Here is a 24,029-nt window from a genome sequence, read left to right as displayed (position 1 = left end):
CATCTCTTTTTGAAGGCTTTCCCAGAGTTTTATTAAGCACCAAGGAAAAGTGAGAAGTGATAAGCTATCCCAGTTTATTGGAAGTGTCAGCAAAACATGGATTTATTTGAATGCCAACCATTAAAATTGCTTTGACATATGGAAAAATTCAGTGAGGGCAAGTCTGGGTGTCATAGAACTGCGGGTTAATCTTTTGCTTTGAATCCGAGCCAGTAACTCTTGAAAAGAAATTACTGTGCCAGCTGATAAGTCAGAGAGGCCTTTTTAAATTTTGTAGCCTCTGCAGAGTTTTCAGCCATTTTTAAATATGTTGTCCTTTCCTGACCTTCATGTGAATTTTGATAATGGGCTGTGTCATGTAGTTAACTACATATGAAATATACATATAAAATACCAAATGATGATAATTAAATCCAAACTACAACTTAACAAACTTCCTGTTGTGGTCTGAAATGTTCGAAACAAAGCAATCCATCTCCAAAGCTGAACAATGCTTCTTAAACTCAAACTCTGTATGCATGAGTTTGAGTTTTAGAAACATTAAGAACAAACTTCCTACACTCACTCCACTGAGCCTGTACTGTCATATCTTAAAGGAATAGTTAGACATTTTGGGTTATGCACTTGTTTCCATTCTTGATGAGAGTTGGATGAGTGATTCATCTCATGTCTGTCATTAAAATAAAACATGCTTGCACAGATTTAAAAAATCTGGAATGAGAGAAACCTAAATATTGACCAGCTGAATGTAAACTAGATTCTGCAGAATAATTCAGACTACTGTGGTCAGCGCATGCAAACATGTTATCTGGTTTCATATGTAGATGCAATTAACAGAATGCTTTGTTCTTTGTTTCAGAAAGAAGAAAATGGAAAAATCATGAGCACCCTTCCATCCTCTCAAAACCAGTTTTTCCAGTCAGGCCTTGGACCAGGACAGGAGTATGAAGTCTCGATCAACATCATCAAAAACAACACCAGAGGACCCCAAACATCCAAAACAGTCACTACCAGTGAGTTTCAACTGGAAACAAGATTTTCTTAGCAGACAGATTATTTAAAGTCAACTGGTGAAATCATAAATGTTCAAAAACATCTAGTTGGTACCTAGAAAAGGTATTCAGCTTATCATGATGATGAAGTTCCAGTTGAAGATGGCATGATTGTGTCATGCTCTGCCTGGCAGCTATTAGCAGTTTGGTAGGGTACAAATAATCTCCTCGGAGTAAAAATAATACATTAATGTCACAGAGTGAAATTCCATAATGAAGAGAAGACTAACAACAGGAAATCCCTGCTGGCTCTCCACAGCTCATTCTAACAGATTTAAGGTCAAGAGTAATAACTCAAGCAAATTGAATCTCAGCCTAGCATGACCATGTAATGGTTGTTTTTTTTCACTTTCACTAAATCTCGCTCTTAGCCCTCGTCCTCCTCATGCTGAAACTTTTATTACAGTGTTACTCCATACATTACACTGTGAAATTCTTCCAGGTCCTTATGTAGTCAGTATGGCACGCCAGGCCAAATAATCATCTTTCTGCATGGAAAAGCCATTTAGTTTACAAGTCTGTGTCGAGGAACTCCCTGGGTATCGCACCATTTCATTTCTGATGTCATTTATTGGTATAAGCTGAAACTGCACACAGCTCCCAGAGAGGAATGATAGAAGTAAGGTTAAAGCTTTCATACCCCTTTACCTCCAGAGGTCCTTTTAACGCAGCTTCAAAACACAGAGAAAAGATGTCTCCTCCAAATGTAAACACAGGAGATTTGTCAGGTAGTAAACACAATGTCAGAGTGAGAGGGAATCACATTATATTTCATAAAAGCCTTTCCTGTGTTGATCTAAGCTGGTGCTGTGTCTTATGAGAGAGCCAAGTTTTACAAGGGCTGTTTCATGTACAGATGCTAAAAAGACATGGCAAGAGTGCTAATGTTGGTCTCAATCTTGATCTTTTTTCCTTTCATAGAGACAGTATCTTGGACTCACTCTGCGTTAGCCACTGGGTCTTTGCTTGACTTAATTAATTTGGAAATTTAAAGGCATCCACTACTGGAGGCTAAATTATTCCTACAGAGATTACATCTATGATATAGTTGAGAACAACTTTGCAGACACTTTTCTGCTTAAGAACCTTAAAGGAATAGCACTGCATTTTTGGAAAATTGTTTCTCTTGCACTGTAAAATAATGGATTTTTGCCTCTAAAGACAGTCGACTATATTTACAGTTGTTTGTTATTTTTAAAGTGAGTCAGCCATTTGCTGTCAGTAATTTGATGACCTTCTATTGGATAGTTAATGAGACATAATTTCACGTGCATATTTTCTCTCACTCAACTATCTCTCATCCCTTGCCACGTCCCACCCTCATCTGAACTCCCACCTCAGAGATTGACGGTCCCCGGCAGGTGGAGGTGAAGGATGTAACTGACTCTTCGGCACTGGTTAGCTGGTCTCAGCCAGTGGCTCCAATGGACAAAGTCACCATGTTTTACGGGCCCTCCTCCGACTCCTCAGATGAAACCAGTGCAGAGATTTTCCCTCCAGACAAGCAGTATAGCATTGGCGGTCTGAGGCCAGACACTGAGTACACTGTATCGCTCGTCTCCAGGAGCGGAGACCTCAGCAGTGACCCTGTCACCACCACTTTTACTACAGGTAGGCTTGTGATGGCAGTAACTGTGGCCCTTTATATTTTAATTTATTATAAAAGCTGCATGTATGTGTATGGTGTGCAATACTAAATAGTTACGTTAAAGGATAAGGCTGGTGATATTCTATATTTCTCTTGCTCTCAACAAATCTTAAAGACCAAAATCAGCTGAATGTGTTTCAACTAATAAGTACTGTTAGTTGTGTATCCAGAGTCCAGTATGTTTTATTCCTTTGTGCTCTGTTGTTATCCACACCATTAAAAACATGTCAGTGAGCCACATTGTTGAACTGGGTGACATGTTCTTTCATTACAGTGAATAAGCAGCACTGCAGAACATGCAGAACATTAATATTTATTTAATATTTATTTAGTGATGATTTAAGATGTGCATGTTTGTTTTCATATTGTAAATTGTTATGTCTGAAATAGTAAAAACAGCCAAAATAGTAAACTCAGTGTCTATGTATAAATCTATAGTTTGTGACCAGCAAGTGATATGTTTATAAATAAATGTATCTTAGCCCTGGATGCCCCCAAGAACCTACAGGCCATGTCCCAGACAGACAACAGCATCACTCTGCAGTGGACTAACAGTCAGGCCGATGTTGGCAGCTATCGGGTGAAATACAGCCCCATCTCTGGAGCGACTCATGGTGAGGAAGTATTCCCACAAGGACCAGGAGATACCACACAAGCTACTATCACTGGTAAGGGTCACATAGGTGAAAATATATTAAGTATGACCACACACAACCTCCAAGCTTGAATCAGTCATACCAAGTGGTAAATTTCTCTGTCTCTATGTCAGGTCTAAAGCCAGGGATGGAGTATGGGATTGGTGTGACTGCTGTGAAGAATGAGAGAGAGAGCCTCCCTGCTACTACAAATGCAGCAACTGGTGAGAGACGCTGCCGAGCAGCTGTCCAAACACTCGTCCTTAACACCCCTACATAAACACACAGATGTCTTGGGTGACGAAATGAAACTAATGGTGGAAAAGTGATTTATGAACTGTGTTGAGCAGGCAACATAAGTGAATTGAATGATTTTGTGAATGATTGATTTTAAATTGTGCAAAGTTTACTGTCAAACTTTTTTTTATCATTTATTTATTGCTTTGCTGCACCTCATTTATATCTCTTCTGTCAGACATCGATCCTCCCAGAGGTTTTGAGGTAACCGAGTCCACAGAAACCTCTCTCACTTTGAAGTGGCAGAAACCTCAGGCCAAGGTCAGTGGCTACATGCTGGTGTACGTCTCTGGAGATAGCCAGCTTGTGGAGGTGGAGATCCCAGCCACAGCAACCAGCTATGTTGTGTCCAACCTGACTCCTGGAATGAGCTACAACCTCATTTTGACTGCAGAGAGAGGACACAAGAGGAGCACACCTGTCACCCTGCCTGCGTCCACAGGTGGGTAGGAAATGTTTTTGCCAATGAATAGTGATAGAAGTGATAATATATGCCTTTAAAGTAAGAACAAAATAGAGTTGTCATTCAAAATCTGTTGTTATGTCCCTCAGAATTTCTTCAAGACTAATGAAGTTTTTAATACAGGTGAAAGGGACAGTTCCTTTTGACCTTTCAGCTGTAAAAGTTTAGGAGAGCAGGGATCAAGAATTGTCTGTATTCTTTATTGCAACATTTAAGTTGGAATCCTTGAGGTTTTCATGAAATCAAACCCCATTTTTGATACTATTTATTTTTTCAGCGGTAGCCATTTGATGTATTGATCTTCAGTATCTGTCTTTATAGGTTTTTACTTTAAGTCAGTACCTACCTAAGCACAAGCAATACACAGGAAAGTAGATGTAACAGTGCAGTGCAAATTAATCAGCTTTGTTATATCTTGCTGTTGTATGAGAAACTACTTGCACTATGTGCAGTATGAAATCAATCACATTTAACGGACTTCTTCATTAGAACAACGTGAGATTGTTTGGCTGCACTGTAAACAGATCCCCAGTTGCTCCTCTGTTGTTTGCTGTAGTGTTAAACCTCACTCGCTGTTGCCACCAGTAACCATACTTGTGTTGATAAATCAATCAGGATTGAAATCTGAAGGATTAAAACTTTAAACATTAGGTTTTAGAATTATTACCACAGAGATTTGATGGCTGGAAATAAAACTGCAGCCGGCGAACACGAAGAAAATAAGATGCACTTAAATGATGCTTTCTTGATTTGTGCCTTTTTGTTTTTCTTGTAGCCTCTTTCACATTTTATTTAGCTGACTCAGATGACCGTGAGCTAACGACTCCTACAGGCTCGGAGGACAATGTCATTAGCTTTGTGTATTTAGACCCCTCTGAGTCCCAGTTCCCTGGGACGGAGACTGAGGATGAGCTTGGACCACTGACTATTTCAGGCATCACGTCTGATGGATTTGACCTCTCATGGAGACAAAAGGCTCACAGCGTTTATGATAGTTTTGCAGTAGAATATAAAGACACTCAGCGATTATGGGATGTGAGCGTGGTCCAACTTCCTGGAGATGCCACTGGCTCTAGAATTGAAGGCCTGAAGGCATCGACAGAGTATCAAATAAAACTTTATGGAATAACAAGTAGCCAGAGATCTGCGCTACTTGAAGCTGTTGCAGTCACAGGTATAAGCTTCTCTTTTAGACTAAATATTGACCAGAAATATTCTATAACAGTTTCTCCTTTGAGTGGAATATTCTGTTTTTGAGAGTTCAGCTTGTTTCTTAGATGAGAGTGGTGACATGATTTGCATGTTGCTATATTACTCATTGAGACTCATCAACAAATGATCTGCATAACATTTAGCATGACACAGTGTAATGATAAACCCAACAGAGATGTTAAGATTTTTTTTTTTTTTTTTTAAACTCATTTGACCTCATCCCATCTGTCATCTTCCAAGGCTTCAGTACTCCAGCAAAATGTTGCTTCCCAAAATTCAAATACAAGAAGAAATCTACAGTGGGAACATGTTCTCCCCTGAGTCATTAATGCCTCCAGGTACAATGTGTTTCAGTTCACTGGCTACCCTGATTTCTCCCTGCATTTGAGCTTGTAAATGCAACCATTTAGCTCTCTGAAAGCCTTGTGCCACTAATTCCATCCACATCATTCATCGTTTCAAGTACCATTTACACAATTAAATGATTTCTAGCAGAAAATTACGACCGCAATCACTCGCATGTCAAACAAGTGACTCAACAGTCTGTCTTTAGGTCAGCAGGAACAAAATGGCTGTGCATGGCTTCTTCATCCATTTGAAGACAACTGTGTACTTCCACTCTGGTGGACTACTCAGAACCTTCAAAGATTAATGGCACCGACTCATGTGCCATTAATGCCTTAGCTGTCGCTTGACCAAGGACAGAACTTAAGTGTGTATAATCATTTCATTTGAATTCTATCTTTTATTTTTAATTTAACTCAGTTTTTTCTTCACAGGTTGTTTCTTTTTCACTCATCAGCAGAGCCAGTAACAAATCCATACTTTAACCTGCTTTTATTCACTGTAGCACCCAAGCCTACCTCTCCAGATGTACTTACGCTGAGCATCAAAGATGCCCCAACAAGCCCACCGTCTGCTCTGGATAATGAAACAATTCAAAAGCCAGATCCCCACCATCCTGTAAACACTGAGGCTCCTTCCACTTCTGACTCTGGTGTGATGAGCTCTGGGGCTGAGCCTGAAAGCTCAAACCTGGATCTACTGGGGGACTTCACAGTCACAAATGTTACCTCCACTAGAGTAAGCTTGGCTTGGTCGGCACCTGACGAGGTGTTCGATAGCTTTTTGCTGGAGCTCAGTTCTCCATCAGGGGTGACACAAGCTAATGTGACCACATTACCAGGAAGTGTGAGAAAGGCTGAAATAGAGGGTTTGTCTCCCTCTACACTCTATGATATTACATTGCAAGGGCTGGTGGAAGGGAAGCCATCTTTGCCTCTCAAAGTTTTTGCTACCACAGGTACATGAAGCAAATATTTCTTTTTGTAGGCATTCATCACAACCAATCACATCCTTTTGTTTTTTATGCTCAAAATATTTCAGGATGGCTGCATGGTATCTTTTTTTTCCACAGATGGTTTTCGTTTGCTTAAACCTCTGACTTATTTACAATGGACTATCAGGGCCATAAAAACAGAAAGCGATTTTGAGATTAAAGTCATAATACTGAGGAAAAAGACTAAGGGATATTTCAAGAGTCATAATATTTGGAGAATAATTTTGTAATTTTATGAGAGCAAGGCTTTAATAGTAGTAAGCAAGATCATATTTTAACAATTAAGATTTATTGTTGTCAAAACAAATATCATGGTATATGGTATTTCATAATATATGAAGATTAAAGTTCCATTTTAAAAAAAAAATCATATCAAGATCAAAGTTATAATAGATGAAAAATTCACAGTCACAGTATTTTGAGGAATAAATTTGTAATATTCTAAGATTAGAGCAATAATTTGTCAAAATTAAAGTTGTTACATTTTGAGAATAAAGTTGTAATATTTATATTTTTAATTTAGAATTTGAAAAATTACCTTAAAGTAGTAATATTTCGAGATTAAAGTAAATTGATGTCAGCTTTTTTATTATGATCAGACTTAATTATTGAAATGTCTTTCACACACATGACTTTTCTCATAATTTAAGTTGTCAATTTTATTTTGGTAATAGTTCAATTTTAATTTCAAAATCTCTGATCATTATTGTTTCTGAAGCGTGGCCCTGATAATCTGTTGTACTTTATAATGAATAATGTGCCATGAAAAGTTATGTGAGAGTAATTTTTGTAATCCATCTTGCCATTCAGTTGACCCCACTCTGATCTGTCTATCTACCAGAGGAGCTGAAACCCAAGGTGGTGAACCTCACCATCTCTGACATTACATGGGACGGCTTCACTGCGTCCTGGAGCCCCATGGGTGGGGAATTTGACAGCTTTGTCATTGAAGTAACAAACTTGGAGAATTTCGCAGAGAGCCAGAACCTCACACTGTCTGGAGACGCTTTCAGCCTGGGCATCACCGGGCTGAATCCCAACACCAGCTACATGGTTGGCCTGTATGGGATGTATCAGGGCTCCTTCCTTGAACCCGTGTACAGTGAAGCCACCACAGGTACCTGCAACTAGCAGTGTTGCAGAGTTTTGTCCTCTAACTCCTAAACTTTCTTTCTTTCCATTGATTTTTAACTATCTTTCAATTTCAGTCAGAATCTGTGAAGCATACACAGACACATACTAGACCCTCTGTTGTCCCACTCACAGTGGAGCGTCGGCACATCGCTGCATGAAACAAGAACAACATAATAACCTAATTCCTGTTTTGTCATCACTGTCCAACACACTGGCCACAGTGCACTGTACTGCTTCATCTTAACCAACATGCCATGAACCATTCTTTACCCTCCAGCCACTGTTTCTGTCTAGCTGAGAGAGGGCAGGGTGATGGGCACCCGTGCCTCATCACCGAGCCAAGCAAACGCCCCTCAAATGTTCACCCTTGCCCTGGACTGCTGTATCCATCCCAGTTACCAAAGTGCATGAAGCCCCCCTCTCTACCATCCCCTGCATCGTGGTCAGGTTTGACGCTGATGTGCTGCAATGATTGCAAAAGCAAACCAATAACTTTCACCCTCCCCCCGCCTGTCACACAGTGGCAGCGTGACCATCTCATTTCATCCCATCAATCCCTCATTCAGTGTGTAATTAACCTTGAAGGATCATTTGCCCATGGATGTGCAAGTGCTCACAGTATGCGTGAGATTTAGTGACATTTGAGTTCTGTTAGAATGTGTGAATGACATAGATAGTTTTGTCGATTTTATTTTCACAGAACTTTAAAGTAAATATCCTCATTTCCTTTTGAACTACTAGGTGGCAAATGATTAAACCTTCTTGTCCTTATCAAGGTAAAATGCTGATAATTTAATCTGAGGTTACAGTAACGCCACTTTGTTTTACATCTGAATGATGCCAAAATTTTCTAATGCATACTTGCATGTAACTAATTATGTAGTTGTCATCGCATGTGAAAATGTTTTTATAAGTTTAACATTATGTGGCAGTCCTATTGTGCTTTGAACTGGTGCAACATTATGCAGAACTGATCCTGTATTCAGTATTAACAGATCAATTGCATGATCAAATCTTGCTCGATATGCATGAAAAAGACTTTCAGTTCTATAATATTTCTTCTTTAACCACACTTTCACATTTAAATCAACACTTGCAGGCCAGTATTCCTCAGCTATTTACCATGAAGGCTTTTTGTGTCTTTCCCCTTGGCATTAGATGTTTGTCCATCTTGTCATCATTTATTTTTTAAGAAAACAAATAGGTGTAATTGGTTTAAAATTTAAGCTGCTAAGTTAATCATGGTGGTAGACTTTCCATTTGCATTTTATGCAAAAAGCCATGCATGTATTAATCTTTTATTAAGCTACTCAGACTATCAGGAATTGCAAGTTTGGTGGTGGTGAGTGTCCTGTAACACTAAATACATTATGATAAACCAACCAGCTACCTGTCACACATTTTGTATATAGGTGATATATAAGTTAGACATATGTGTTCTGCAAAGTGGTTGTGATGAAAATCTAATAATGATTTCTTTCTGTAGTGAATCAGCCAATGGTTGGCAATCTATATATCTCAAACTTAACGTCAGAGAGCTTTTCAATCCTCTGGAACGGCACTGATGGAGAGTTTGATGGTTTTATCCTGGAGATTATTGACTCTGATTGGCTGATGGAGCCAAAGGAATATAACATATCCCGCAATGTTAAGTCCTATGACGTCACAGGGCTCAGGCCCAGCACTGATTACATAGCCTACCTCTATGGGACATACAAGGGATCCCGAACAAGTGCTGTCAGTATTGTTGCATCAACAGGTATTTTAATTTTTTGTGTATTTATTATTAGTCTTACGAAGAATAGGGTTATATAATATTAGCTTTTAAATATTCTTCAGTTATTATCTGCATTGTAAAGTTGACTTGGGCCTGTATGCAGACAGAAGAAAGACAAATACATGCTATATGTTGCAATAAATGAATATATGCTATATTTTTCTCTCCCCTGTAGCTGAAGAGCCTGATTTGTCCAGGCTAGTTGTTTCTAACATTACCTCAGACAGATTCTCTCTGTCGTGGCGGACACGAGAGAAGGCTTTTGATAACTTTATAGTAGAAGTCAGAGAGTCTGCTTTGCCCTCGCAGGCAATGGGGCGCGCTCTGCCAGGAGACGTGCGCTCCACAGTCATGGCCGGGCTCAAAGCGCGCACAAGCTACAACATAAAGCTGTACGCCAGCGCTGGTGGCCAGAACACAAAGCCTCTATTTGCTGTAGCTACAACAGGTATCACATGCATTTCTTGACACTGCATGTACCAAACACATTGTTACATACCAGTTCTCAGCACAACATAACTGAAAAGCCGTGTTCTGTTTTTTATTCAGAGGATGTCCCACAGTTGGGGCCCATAGCTGCTTCATCTGTGAGTCCACATAATCTCAGCTTGTCCTGGAGCACTGTGTCAGGCCATTTTGATGGTTTTGTTATCCGGGTCAGTGACTCTGAACAGCAGTCTGATACGCTGGAGTTCAGACTGCCCGGTGAAATCCGTAACATTACGATCTCTAACCTGATGGATGCCACAGGCTATGACATTGAACTGTATGGTATTTCTCATGGGCGCCACACTCCCTCTGTGTTAGCCCACGCCGTCACAGGTACTATGTATTTTACTCATATTTTAAACTCATCACTTGTAGTTGTTTTGCATCAAATCTTTTAATGGTCTAAAGTAGTAGTGGTGGAATTTGTCTCCTGCTGTCACCATAATATACCAGTCCTGCAGGGCTAAAATCTGAGATGCATTAAGAGCAAATTTGACTTGTATCATAAGCACCTTGTTTTTGATTTAATCATCACAATCTAGGAGCAATGATGATGTGTGAAATCATCATTGATTAACCCCGAAAATGAGCATGCTCAATTTGTTTTCTTTTTATATTTTGTTCTATTAGAGATCTCTCTGTTGTGAAAAGCTTTCACAGTCTTAATTTTTTGTTTTCATATTGATTAATTTTATCACATGAATACTGGCACCTGTTGAAATGTCATCAGGCGATGATTAGGGCTTATAAACTTCCATCCATGCAGGAAGTGTGTTAAGAAGCAGTACCACTAATGGCCACTGGATGTCTGAGTTGAATTCTATTCAGAAAGTGCCAACTGCTCTCCTCAAATTTGAACTTAATTTAAATGTAATTTTTTTTTATTAAAAGAGACTTTTGTGTTGTTTGTGATATAGTGTTGGTAGCATTTTTGTCTCAGACATCCTCATCGTGTCCTCATTCACTCTGACAGTAAGCTCAAATTCAAGCTTCAGAATGTAGCTTTAGAAACCTTTTGGTGAGGAAAAAAGAGGTTGCATCCTTTTTTCTACAGTCTATAGTAGAAAAATGAAGCAGTATGATGCGCGCCAAGTTTGCCCTTAATGTGTTGTGGCCTTTAAGTGGCCTTCAGATATTCTGTTTTTAATCTGATGATGACTACATTTGTCTTTTTTAAAAAAAAAAAAAAAAAAAAAAAAAGATACCTCACAGGAAGAACAGATTCAATGATTTGCTTTTGCAGCCATTGCACACATTATGCTCCTAATGGAATCTTGTTCCCTTTCCCACATCTGTTCCCTCTTACAAAACAATGAAACCCACACCCCTCCAGCTTCTTTGCCTAAAGTGGAAAACTTGACCATTTCCAACATTACCCCCTACGGCTTCCGTGTGTCGTGGGAGGTGAAGCAGCAGCTGCAGCAGGACGATTTACCCCCCTCTAGTGGTGGCTTCAGCCATTTTCACATAGTGGTGACAGACTCTGGCTGGCTACTGGAGCCTCAGGAGTTCACAGTGCCAGGAAACCAAAGTCACCTGGACATCTGGGGCCTCATCACCGGCATAGGATATGAGGTCAGGCTGACCGGGGTGTCAGAGTCAGGGCTTCTCTCTCGGCCTCTGACTACAGTGGCTGTGACAGGTACCACTCACAGTGCACTGCAAGGCCCCTTGTCTTACTAAAAAGTGCAATTCCTTATTTTGTTACAGCTACTGTGTATATATATGATCATCAGACTTTATGATCCATTTCTGAAGTTTCACTCTCACAACCTGGCTGGTCATAATTTGACATAATTCTGATATTTAGACTTTTTTATATAATACTTAAAATAATAGTTTTCATGTCAAATTAAATTTGAATTAAAATTAAATAAAATTAGCCTGACTATTGATAGATTTTTGGTCAATGCCACGTTTCGATGGTGAGGCTTCAGCTCAGTACTGTTACCTAATCCTAACACAGATTTACAACACAACTCTTTTCCAGAATGATCTCACTTTTCCCTTGTTTTAAGCACTTTTCTTCATCATCGAAAGGAAAAGATGTGGAGCTCCCATCTGTTTCTTCTTACCTCCAAAATATGAGCAAGCATATTTGTTTGTTTTCATATTTTAAATGTGTTTTCCTTCAGATTTTCGATTGGTAACACACAGCTGTGTGTGGACCTAATATGATTATCATGTCTATGGATATGACAAGTTTACAACACAACTGGACAAGTTACTTTTCATGCTGCTGCCTTTTCATGTTGCTTTATGAATCAGGCTAAGAAAAACAAAACCCAAAAAACCATTCCAGTAGATGGACGTAAACCACTGAATTAAACAAAATTATCAGAAGTGGAAAACACTGATAAATCAACTGACAATCTGAGCATGAAATGTCCGTTGATTTAACTTCTAATCTCATTTGTTTCATTGTCTTTGCACTGAATGCATCAAGGCTGGCCTTGAGGACGCATGGGGGCCTCGTCTCAGCCAGTGTTTGCTGAATTTCCTTCAACAGATCAGTTAAAGCCCTTCATGGAATGTGAACTTTTTCACTGACATAAATAAACACCTACAAAAAGCATCTTGTCTTTTTAATTCCCCCAAATTTATTCCCCTGCACTGTGTTTTTGACTTATTTACACTAACGGATGCCTGAGCATGGCAAATCAGAGGTGGTGGACAAAAAGGCCTTCAGGCTGGAATATAACCCTGTCTGCCACCTGGAAACCTTCTTGTCTGACTGCTGACTTCTTCCAAACTGAACTGATGTCTTTGGCCATTTCTCAGAAGTTGATGAATATTTCTTGGAAAACACCAAACCTACTGCAACGTTATGTTTCCTTGTCTAACTAGAGGCTGAACCGGAGGTGGAGCATCTCTTTGTCTCGGACATCACTGCTGACAGTTTCCGTCTGTCATGGACGGCTGACGAAGATATGTTTGACAGATTTGTCATTAAAATTAGAGACAGCAAAAGATTAGCCCATCCGCACGAGTACAGCATCCGTGGTGATGAACGAACCAAGGTTTTAACTGGACTCATGAGTGCCACTGAGTATGAAATCGAGCTTTATGGTGTCTCTTTGGACCAACGCTCCCAACCTATTACTGGGGTTGCTCAGACAGGTATATGAAAAACACTGCAAAGTGTTGAGTTTTTTACTAACTACTAAACTTTCTCAAGTTTTGGTCTGGATAGTCTGTCATCAGAGGAATGAATCCACAGTCCCACTAATCTTTTTTCTTCTGGTTTAGGCTAAACTCCATGTCTGTCTGTAATGGAAAACGGTCTTTTGGGAAACACTATGGCTTGAGTTTAATTTTGATCCATTGAGCTGAAGGTTTTTTTTTTGTTTTGGTTTTTTTTTTCTCTTGCAATGTTACTGGACTAACTTAAATTCCCTGTCTTTCCTGCTTTCCTGTCTGCACATATCCATTTGCACTTTGTTAGGCCTGAGCAATCCAAGAGGACTTCACTTCTCTGAAGTGACTGACTCTTCAGCCATAGTTCACTGGTCCATGCCTCATTCTCCAGTGGATAGCTACCGCATCGCCTATGTGCCATTTGAAGGAGGTAAGTCAATCAAGGTTATTGTATTTCTACTGTTTATTTATTGCTAAGTTACATGTACATTTCAATTTAATGCCATAGATTTATTTTAGTTGGTTTAAAATTCTACAGCTATTATGGTCTAATTGATGCAATTCTAGCTTGTCAGTCCAGACAAGCTTGAATGGACTGCCATGGAACCTAGGTGTTATGGAGAGAAGAGGAAAAAAAGAAGAATTTGTCCTCTCAAAAAAACATCTGCTGTCCTGTGAAATACATTTAAGTGATTTCACAGATAACAAAATATTGTTGTTTTACAGCCAAAACATAAAAAAAAAACAGTAAAAGTGTATCTACATGACTAAATGCAGGATCAAAATAAAACTGTATTAGATTTAATACAGTTTCCCTAGTGAGAGTGTGATGAACACAGACAAGACAGGGCAGGCTATGCTAAATCAAAAGCATAAATTATTAGCTTGAGAGCATAAATTACTAAAAACCAATCAGTGTGCATTCATTAAGTTGTGCGCACAAATCATTTATTTCTTTAATGACACACCATGGACTCCATAGATTGCCATGAAAATCACCTCAGTAGGTAGTTCATGTTTTGGACGTTTTCATCTGTGCAGGACGGCTTCATTGATGAAATGAATTACACCAGTGACTCCTTAAGGAAAATGTCAGGACATCTGTCTGTGAACTGAATCTCAAGAGAAAGTGGGTCATGCAGCAAGACAATGACCCTAAGCACACAAGTCGTTCTACCAAAGAATGGTTATAGAAGAATAAAGTCAATGTTTTAGAGTGGCCAAGTTAAAGTCCTGAATCCATGTGGAGGGACCTGAAGTGAGCAGGTCATGTGAGGAAACCCACCAGCATTCCAGAGTTGAAGCAGTTATGTTTTGAGAAATGGGCTAAAGTTTTTCCAAGCTGATGTGCAGGACTGATCAGCAGTTACTGGAAACATTTAGCTGCAGTTATTGCTGCACAAGGAGTGACCCCCAGATACTGAAAGCAAAGGTTCACATACTTATGACACTCACAGATATGTAATATTGGATCATTTTAGTGAAGTATACTGTTTTTGTCTCATTTGTTTAATTGGGTTCTCCTTATCTACTAGGACTTGTGTGAAAATCTGATGATGTTTTAGGTCATATTTATGAAGAAATATAGAATTCTAAACGATTCACAAACTTTCAAGCACCGTTGTACAATATGCAGTGTTTGTAGCACAGGACCCATATTTTGTTCTTCCTCCTCCACAGGAAGCCCGATGACAGTGACTGTGGATGGCAGTGTGTTTGAGGCTTTGCTACCCAATATGATCCCTGGCAAGACCTATCAAGTGACTGTCAGTGCTGTGAAGGGTCTGGAGGAAAGTGACCCCAGTAGTGACACTGTAACCACAGGTCGGCTTTCTTTCTTTCTTATTTGACATCCATAACTTCATTGTCAGTCCCTCTCTGACTTGTAGTGACATTTGAGTCAGTTCGTAGAAAATTTAATTGAAGCCATTTCCCTTGAGACTGTGTTCCTGTTTGTGTCCTCCAGCTTTGGACAGACCTCAGGGTCTGACAGCAGTTAATGTCACTGACACTTCAGCCCTGCTGCTGTGGCAGCCATCTGTGGCCACAGTTGATGGCTACGTCATTACCTACAGCGGTGATTCAGGTGAATTTCAGGGGCTTTTTTTTAGTAACATTTATATTGATCACAAGGGGCACGAGGTTCCTTTCCTTTGATTGTTTGACTTGATCAACTGATGTGGATGTGTCCTGACTTGCAGTGTCCCCAGTGGTGGAGCATGTCTCTGGCAACACTGTGGAGTTTGAGATGGGCTCTCTTGTTCCAGGAACCCACTACTCAGTTGGAGTTCATGCTGTGAAAGAAGCTCAGAAGAGTGACTCTGCTGTTACTGAATTCACCACTGGTGGGTCTAGATAAATATGACCTTAATATTGATTCTTGTATATTTTCTATCTGCAGTTCCTTTAAAGTGGCTATAATTGATATTTTTACAGTGACAATGTATCAGATGAAAGAGGGTGAAAGGGGTTTCAGCTCATTGTGTAGGCAACAGGCCCACAGCTTTACTGTTTTGGTTTACTCTCACCACCCTCCCTGTGGCGTTCTCAGCCACAGCAGGCAGCTATTTGCAGAGAAAATGATCTAAAAGTCCATTGTACACAAAGGAAAAGAAAATATTCTGCAATCATTTTTGGGCAGAACATGGAGGGGAGATGTATCCAGAGTCTTTATTTAGTCAGGCATATTAGGTAAAACTCCAACTGGTCTCAACCTCACTGGGTCTGCAAAACAAAACAATGGTTTTGATGTTATTGTTATGGTAATTGTATTATATTTTCTATATTTTCTCTTGTCTATAAAGAGTATCAGTTGTAAACAGTCTGATTTTACTTTTTCTGCCCTGACCAAGACTTTTATTATATCCGCTCCTTGCTCTGTGGAAGAGAGCCTGAGGAATGTTTTCTTTTCTTTACTGTGATCGTTTTTTGTTTTTTATCTTGAAGAGCGCCTCAAGGATTCCTGGATTCATTGCAAGTGTGACACAACAAGTGTGATAGGCTTCTTCATTTGTCTTTGGACCCGCTGTTAACTACCAGCTCAGCACTAAACAGCAGACAGACACAGATAGCTGGTGAACATAGTGGAGAATTTTGCAACTGAAGAGGCAGATATTCCCCTTAGGAGTTGGTAGAGACCAAAAACAGAGAATACTGGACTTGAATTTGTCAGTTGGCCAGAAACAGGATTAAATTCTCTTGGAAAGCTACTATTTGTTAACAGGTTCACTACATTAACTCAAGTGACGATGATATGTCTAATGTTATCTTCCCAGCTCAGTCACAAAAATCTATTTCTGTAGGGTTAATACATGATAAATATACAGTGTGACATTGTATTTGCAGATGTGGACCCTCCCCGCGATCTGACAGCTATTAACATTCAAACTGACAGTGCTACTCTCACATGGAAACCTCCACAGGCTGCTGTCACCGGTTACACACTCACTTTTTCTTCTGCCGATGGTGTAATCAGGGTACGTTCATCCCCACATCAGTTAAATCACTGACAGCAGTGGTGGCTTTGCTTGTTTAAACCAAAAACCACAGATTATGTGAACTCATCATTACTGAGGACCATTTTCCAAAGCGTAACATAAGGTTTTGGATTGATTTCCTAAGTTCTTGGCAGCAACTGCTTTGAGTTTATACCGATCTGGAGTGAATATTAGAAATATTCTTATTGGTGCATAATCCAGTGGCCATAAAAACAAATGGTATTCCTTGGAAATGTTCAACAGTAATGTAAATACGTATTTTGTTTCTAAACCTCTTAAATTGTCTTGCTCTTTGCAAATGCTTTGTGTTTGTGCATGTGTGCATGGATTCAGGAAGTGGTGCTAAGCCCAACAGCCTCCTCCTACAACATGGCTCAGCTAACTGGCTCCACAGAGTACAATGTCAAACTGCAGGCCATCGCTGGAGCCCAGAGGAGTCGACATGTAACCACTGTCTTCACTACCAGTAAGCATGAGAACATAATCTTTTTTGTTGTTGTTGTTTTTAATTATTTGAGTACAGTGGTGGAAGTGAACTAAGTAAATTTACTAAAATACTGCACTCAGGTGCAGTGCTGAGATATTTGTACTTTATTTGAGTATTTATATTTTATGCTACTTTCTGTTTCTACTCCACTACATCTCAGAAAGAAATGCTGTATTTTTTACTGCACTACATTTATGCAATAGCTATAGTTACTGGTTAGTTTTTAGATTAGGATTCTGTATAACAAACATATGATAAACTTACAGTATAAAATCCAACACATTGTTAAAAATCAAACAAGTGATCCCCAGTGAGTAAGTGAGTTATTATCAGTTCCACCAAAAAGACAGGGTTTCATTTCAATAGCTGTTAGAGGCTCAATGATGTAAAATGGTTGAATATTTCAGTCAAAAATTAGAAAAAAAGTTTCTTTGTTTTTTCTCTCCAGTTAATCACCTCTCTGCCCCTCAGACTTACATTGTGACCTTTTGAGGGGTCCAACCCCTAGGTTTGGAACCACTGGACTAAACTACAAAGCAGTTCAAAGTAGCTCCACCTCAGCCTGCAACATCAGTCATCTTACACATTGATGCATCAGTAATAACTAATCTAATAGTGTAATACAAGGGATTTTCTTCAGATCATTTTCTGCAGAGGGAGTCCTTTATTAGTACATTTTGCTGATGATACTTGAGACTTTGACTTCAGGACTTCTACTTAGAATATATTTACAGTGTTTTTACACTGTGGTATTGCTACTTTGACTGAAGTAAAGTACTTTTTCCACTACTGTTCGTGCCTACAATCAGCATCGCTAGTCTTACAGGTCTTTTTCCAGCACTAAAGAGACTTGTGATGGGTTACGCAACAGTCCAGATGCACATGAGGAAGATATAACTTCTAATGCAAATTCCTTTCATTTAATCTGATATTCCAGTCAATTCACCTGTGCTTATTTTTCACCCTGCCTGAGCTGCTCCTGATGGAAAACCTTCTGCTTCTCTTCTTTCTAAACCTCTTTCTTTCCAAGGTCCTAACTCTCACGTGATACTGTATATCATCTACCATCTTATTTTTTGTATAACAGGGTTGAAGATAAAGCAACTGTGTCCTCTGAGCTCTCTAAGATGATGTCTTTTTAATACGTGCTTTTTAGTCGGACAATTGTACAGACGCCCCAAGGACTGTGCTCAGATTTTATTGAATGGGGAGACGACCTCTGGTCTGTTCACCATCTATGTGGGAGGAGAAGACGGCCAGCCCATCCAGGTTTACTGTGACATGTCCACAGATGGCGGAGGATGGATGGTAAGGAACATCAACCTGCTGGAATCCAGTGAAAGGCTGTTTTGAAACCATAACTCATGCTGAATAGGATGTGATCATACCAGTTATACAACGGCTGTTTTTCACATGACAGACAGCACAGCAGTGATCTTGGTCGTGCTTGTTATGATTATTGTGAAGCTTCTATGACACTCATGAAAGTCAGTCCTCCTCAGGTTTTCCTCAGACGCCAGAGTGGAAAGCTGGAATTCTTCAGGAACTGGAAGAACTACACTGCTGGCTTTGGTAACATGAATGATGAGTTCTGGCTGGGTAAGAGCTCTCGTCTTTTAGCCCTCGTCATTTCACCCCACTCCTCACTACCAACTCAAACATATTAAATCTGGGTTACAGGTCTCTCCAACCTCCATAAAATCACATCTTCTGGCCACTATGAGCTGCGAGTGGACTTGAGGGACAAAGGGGAATCAGCCTATGCTCAGTATGATAAGTTCACCATTGCAGAACCAAGAACACGCTACAAAGTCTACATAGGAGCATACAGTGGAACAGCAGGTAGGTACTACTTTAAAGGAATAGTTTGATATTTTGCAAAATATCCTTTTTAATGTTTGTTGAATCAAAACTTTTTGTCTCTGCACTGAACTCCCAGTTTTCTGGAAAGTTAAAATTCTTGCAGCATGTGGATGGAAGTCTGGCTTCTGAGGCTGCAACCAGCAGGTGTTTTATCTCAGTAAAAAGCTACTATAACTGGTTTAGTTAAACCAGTAGGACTGAGCTCACATGTTTGAGTGAGTCAATGATTGAGCCGTGACCTGTGTTTTCTCAGCTTTACTAGTCATCTCATGTCTTTAATCAGGTGACTCCATGACTTACCACCAGGGACGACCATTCTCCACCTTTGACAATGATAATGATATCGCTGTTACCAACTGCGCCTTGTCCTACAAAGGTGCCTTTTGGTATAAAAATTGTCATCGTGTCAACCTCATGGGGAAATATGGCGACAACAGTCACAGTAAGGTATGTATCGTTCACATGTATTTCATAAAATCAGATAATTTACTTCTCATTCAGGGAAAGATGGCTGTTGACCACTTGAATCATTACTGGCAAATGATTCACAATATTAAACAATAACAAACAAACAAAACCTGTCTGGGAAATGAGTTCATATTTCTTCCGTCAGTGTTATAGTCCTGCGGATGGATTTAGTCACTCCGTTCCGATGTCACTATTTTGAGTCTTGTCCATTTATTTCTCATTTTTCCTCTACATGTGCTGCTTATAGTCTCAAGATACTGTATGTGTTCGTTTTTCCATCAATTATTCTTAATCTGGGGTTCTGCCATCTCCCAGTTTCTCATAAGAGGTTTATTTAACTTGCTAAAAATAGTATTTTAACCAAACATCAGTCACCTTTCATTATACTTTCTTCAGTGAATTAGGACCATACAACTCGAAGACATTATATCTCAGTATTTGTTGTAATACATGAAACTACATGAAATTTTCAAAACCACATGTATTTTCAGATATTTCCAAAAACTATGTGAGTGATCAACAATAAATGAGACATATATGTCAGAAATGTTGAAAACAATATGGAACTGTTTCACCTTCTGTATAAGAAAAGAAACAAATCAGAAGAATTTGCTTCATGTTTGTCAGTTGGTGGATGTATAGTGTAGGGAGAGACAGCTCTGGTGTGTTAGATATGTATCTATATCACACTATTCGAGCCATTTTCCGAATGATTTCCACTTTTCCACAGGGGATCAACTGGTTCCACTGGAAGGGGCACGAACACTCAATTGAATTTGCAGAGATGAAGATTAGACCAGCCAACTTCAGAAACTTTGAGAGCAGAAAAAAACGATCATAGACATGCGAACCACCTCCTCTTCTTAACCTCCATGCACCCCCCAACCCCCCCAAGCCTCGCCAACAGTCATGAACTTCTGTGTTCCCTCATCTTTCCATTTTCTCTAAATTACTTACAAAAAAAGGCAATCACACCGAATGTAATTAATTCTGGCTGTGAGAAATGAACCTGGTAAATTTACACCAAAGATTCAAACGATTAGCCGATTTTGTGTAGCCATCCCAATCTCTGGTCCCAAATTTTGGGTTTCAAGAGAAAGTAGCTGTTGAGTTTGAGTGTGAATGGACGTACATTACATGTGTTACTGGGATCTAAACAGCTGTATTCATATGAGAATGAATTGTAAAATTGTGTAAATGGATCCACTGAATCAGTAACATGTCAAAGGCACATAGTCAGAAGGCATCAGGCCACATCCCTCACAACGCCTGAAGTAACAGGAAGTTAATTCAGTGGCATTGTGTGTTGAATTAGCTCAGTTCCTCCACCGAAGAGCATTATGGACAAAAGTCTTGATGATGCTTTAGTTTTTGGACCCTTTGTTTCTGATTTATTTCCAAATCTCTTGAGAAGTTTCCTGGAAAAAAAACAACATACAATTTGGTTGTAATTACAGGTAAAATGGAGAGTGATGAATTGGCACACTTCACACTGAGACTTTTGTTAAGAGGATAGTTGGTGAGCTACACATGTGAAATGTGAAATGCATCTGCAGGCAAACACAATTCAGAATAAAGTTTCAAATAGTTAATGAGTGAGCAATAAATATCAACTGGGATTTAAATGGAGAAATGTGTTTCATGTAAATTCATCTGTCAAGTCAATGATAAACACAACTAACTAAAATAAGCTTTAGAACGTTGTGTGTTTTTCCTGTAATTAGTACCAAACTATATGGTTCTTTACCAGAAATTATTAGGAAATAACAGACCTGTAAAATATAGTCTTACCAAATAAATGTACCAAATGATGCATCTTAAATAATATAATGAACTCCATGAAATGTTGCCATGTATTCACTGTAAACTGAGAGACCAATTGCATTTGCAGGCCACTAATACCATTGAATTCATATTTAAATTTTGATCTATGGTATTTTGATAGAAATATAAATCTGATGCTCTGTAACCTCCAGTACAAATAAAAATGTTAGTTTGATAAAAGTGTGTGTGAGCTCTTTTTATGAAGTACACATTTAAATCATTTCCACTCCAGCAGATGGCAGTGTTCACTCTATACAATACTGGTGGGGCATGTTCAGTATGATGTATGTGGCTGTCTGCTGCTTCTCTGGAGCATATTTTACACAGCAAGAATATTGATCATTCAGTGTCTTTAAGTCTTAAGGTTTAAAAACCAATGAGGTCAGTTTCCCTAAAAAATGCCCTTTGAAGTTAGTTAAAGGTCTTGTGCCACTCTAAAGTGTATTAAATAAAATATAACTGCTGCCAAATACGGTGCATTAATACACATAAAAGTGCCTTTATATCTGCTTATGTTATAAATAATTTAGTAAATCATTGTTTACTACTTAAAAATGTTAGGCAGGGGAAGGAAAAACTCAAATGTAATTAGATAATTCTTTCAGGTTGTTCTGTCCATCATTTTTTTTCCACATATGCTGTTCCACCTTACATTAATTAACTTGCTATAATAGAGAATATTGTTCTATACACCTCAAAGTAGCATAAATGTCAATAAATCCACGTTTTTAATAAATAATTGTAGATCCTTTTGTCCCTACAGCTTTCACTCCCAACCAAGACACATTGAGCCTCTTCTTGGTTGACTTTGAGACTTTCAGAGTTTTCCTTGTGATTTATACCAACCCTTGGCATCATGCATGTTTGTAAAAGTCTTATTTTCTAAGCATGTTAGACTGAGTGCAGCCTGACATTCCTGCTCCAGGATCCCAAAGTTTGGGATAAAATCTGTCTTATCTTTCTTTTGCAACTGGAGCCCTTTGGAACCTTTTGTGCAAGCCACAGAAGGTTTGCAAAATCAATACTTTTTCATCATCAAATCCATCGTTTAGGTAAGCTGTCCCAGATCTGAAGTGGAAATTTTGGCTCTGTTACACTCATTAACTATAATAAGGGCAGACTTTGGTGCTTGAAGACTTGCCAACTTCTTGAGAGCCTTTAAGGAGGGATAATTTAATTAAATATGACTGAGCTGTGGGTCCTACTTTCAGTTGCATTTGACTTGCAAGAAGCATAATCAGGTCATTTCATTATTTCAACATCAGGCTGGTGACCTAGTGATCTAACCCTACCTCGTGTCTTTGTAACATGGACGATCCATCTCGACCTAGAGCCACCTCCATGTCCTCTCTGCACCCCCTTCTATTTGTTTGTTTTGCAGCTCACACTTTAATGGGTACATTTTGGCCTCTTACATCCGATCCTCCGAGAAAAGACTGAATGTTTGATGTTGTCATGATCACAGCTATGGTTTCGGGGTATTGCTGCCCACGGTAACCTTCATATGTCAGGAGAAGTCTGACACTCTCAGCTGTTGAAGGTTTTAGGATGTTGGAACGTTATGTTTGAGTATGGCAATGAGGAAGAAGAGGAGTGACGGGACATTAGATGTCGTCTGGCACAGAGCTGGGAGTTTTCCACACGAAGTTCAAGATTTAGAAATAAGTGTTGCCCTGGATTTCTACGTATGCGTATTGCTAAGATCTAATTTCACCCTGAGATGTTTCTAAATAAGGACTTCGAGGTCATGAGTCAAGTGTCCTTGTAATATATCTCCAGAGAGTACTAGTGATAGGAATACTCGATATCCTTCCAGTGATTGTACCCTCCAATGTTTAGGTTTTGTTTAAAAAAAAGAAAAAAAGAATCAGATCTATATTTCCCATGACCCCTGTTTCTTCCTGTGGCGAAGACAGATAAGAGTTGGTAACAGCCATTGATAAGAGATACTATGTGTTCTGAGGGGTTAACTTGGTGAAAAACATGTAGATAGTTGATGTTTAGTACTGTAAAGCCATTTCTATTTGAGCCCTGGCAGATTTCTTGGAAGCTAACCACAGAAAAGGTAGATATTAGCTTTTTAAAATCTTTCATTTTTATCTTATCTTTCTTTCTTTTTCTTTTCTTTTTTTTAAAACTTATGTTTGTGGTTTGGGCCTAGGTGTGGCAATCTGACTGCCAATTGGTTCATGCCAGACTTTTGTCCAGACTGAAATATCTCAACAGCCATCAAATTTCCATAAAATCTTGTGCAGATATTCATGGTTTCCAGAGGCTAAAACCCGCTGGTGATCTCTGACCTCTCCTCCAGGGCCATAATGAGGTCTCACAATGACATTTTTGGTTTTCAGTGAAATGTTTTGACAACTGGTGGATTGACTGCAGTGAAACTTTGCACATATATTTCATTGTCCCAGGAGGATGAATGTTACTGATCCCTTGAATTTTTTTTGTAGCACTACCAACAAGTCAGGTTTTCATTTATCTAGTGAGATATCCCAACATCAACAAAATAGAAATAGCAGAAAGATGGTTACAGAATCGTTATTACGCAAGTTTATGAAAAACATCCTCATCAGCCTCAACTGTGCTTTGTGTTTAGTGTTAATGTTAGCATGTTAGCATGCTACTGTGCTAAACTAAGACAGTTAACATGGAAAATACAATACTCGCTAAATGCATTTAGCACTGTAACAAATTCTTGAA

The 24,029-nt window shown here is 39.2% G+C and overlaps 1 protein-coding gene across 6 annotated transcripts in view; it reads left to right on the top strand.

Moving 5' to 3' along the window:
- Positions 1–21,503, top strand: part of tnca (tenascin Ca) — a 32,321-nt gene extending 10,818 nt beyond the window's left edge. Inside the window, exons 6-29 of one of the 6 annotated variants that reach the window (XM_018694248.2) lie at positions 860–1,013; positions 2,394–2,663; positions 3,183–3,368; positions 3,470–3,559; positions 3,811–4,074; positions 4,871–5,269; positions 6,158–6,610; positions 7,488–7,763; positions 9,267–9,539; positions 9,733–10,005; positions 10,107–10,379; positions 11,380–11,688; positions 12,894–13,166; positions 13,492–13,614; positions 14,865–15,008; positions 15,151–15,270; positions 15,386–15,529; positions 16,530–16,660; positions 17,015–17,147; positions 18,325–18,476; positions 18,671–18,767; positions 18,849–19,010; positions 19,315–19,478; positions 20,230–21,503. In XM_018694248.2, coding sequence (XP_018549764.1) covers positions 860–1,013; positions 2,394–2,663; positions 3,183–3,368; positions 3,470–3,559; positions 3,811–4,074; positions 4,871–5,269; positions 6,158–6,610; positions 7,488–7,763; positions 9,267–9,539; positions 9,733–10,005; positions 10,107–10,379; positions 11,380–11,688; positions 12,894–13,166; positions 13,492–13,614; positions 14,865–15,008; positions 15,151–15,270; positions 15,386–15,529; positions 16,530–16,660; positions 17,015–17,147; positions 18,325–18,476; positions 18,671–18,767; positions 18,849–19,010; positions 19,315–19,478; positions 20,230–20,340 — 4,974 coding nt within the window. In that variant the 3' untranslated portion in view covers positions 20,341–21,503. The remainder of the gene's footprint in view (positions 1–859; positions 1,014–2,393; positions 2,664–3,182; positions 3,369–3,469; positions 3,560–3,810; positions 4,075–4,870; positions 5,270–6,157; positions 6,611–7,487; positions 7,764–9,266; positions 9,540–9,732; positions 10,006–10,106; positions 10,380–11,379; positions 11,689–12,893; positions 13,167–13,491; positions 13,615–14,864; positions 15,009–15,150; positions 15,271–15,385; positions 15,530–16,529; positions 16,661–17,014; positions 17,148–18,324; positions 18,477–18,670; positions 18,768–18,848; positions 19,011–19,314; positions 19,479–20,229) is intronic. The other 5 variants (XM_018694250.2, XM_018694251.2, XM_018694252.2 and 2 more) reach the window with 5 other exon arrangements.
- The last annotated feature ends 2,526 nt before the right edge of the window (positions 21,504–24,029 follow it).

This window comes from Lates calcarifer, linkage group LG9 (assembly GCF_001640805.2).
Source record: "Lates calcarifer isolate ASB-BC8 linkage group LG9, TLL_Latcal_v3, whole genome shotgun sequence".
Taxonomy (NCBI): Eukaryota; Metazoa; Chordata; class Actinopteri; family Centropomidae; genus Lates; species Lates calcarifer.
This window is presented reverse-complemented; position numbering and strand designations above follow the sequence as displayed.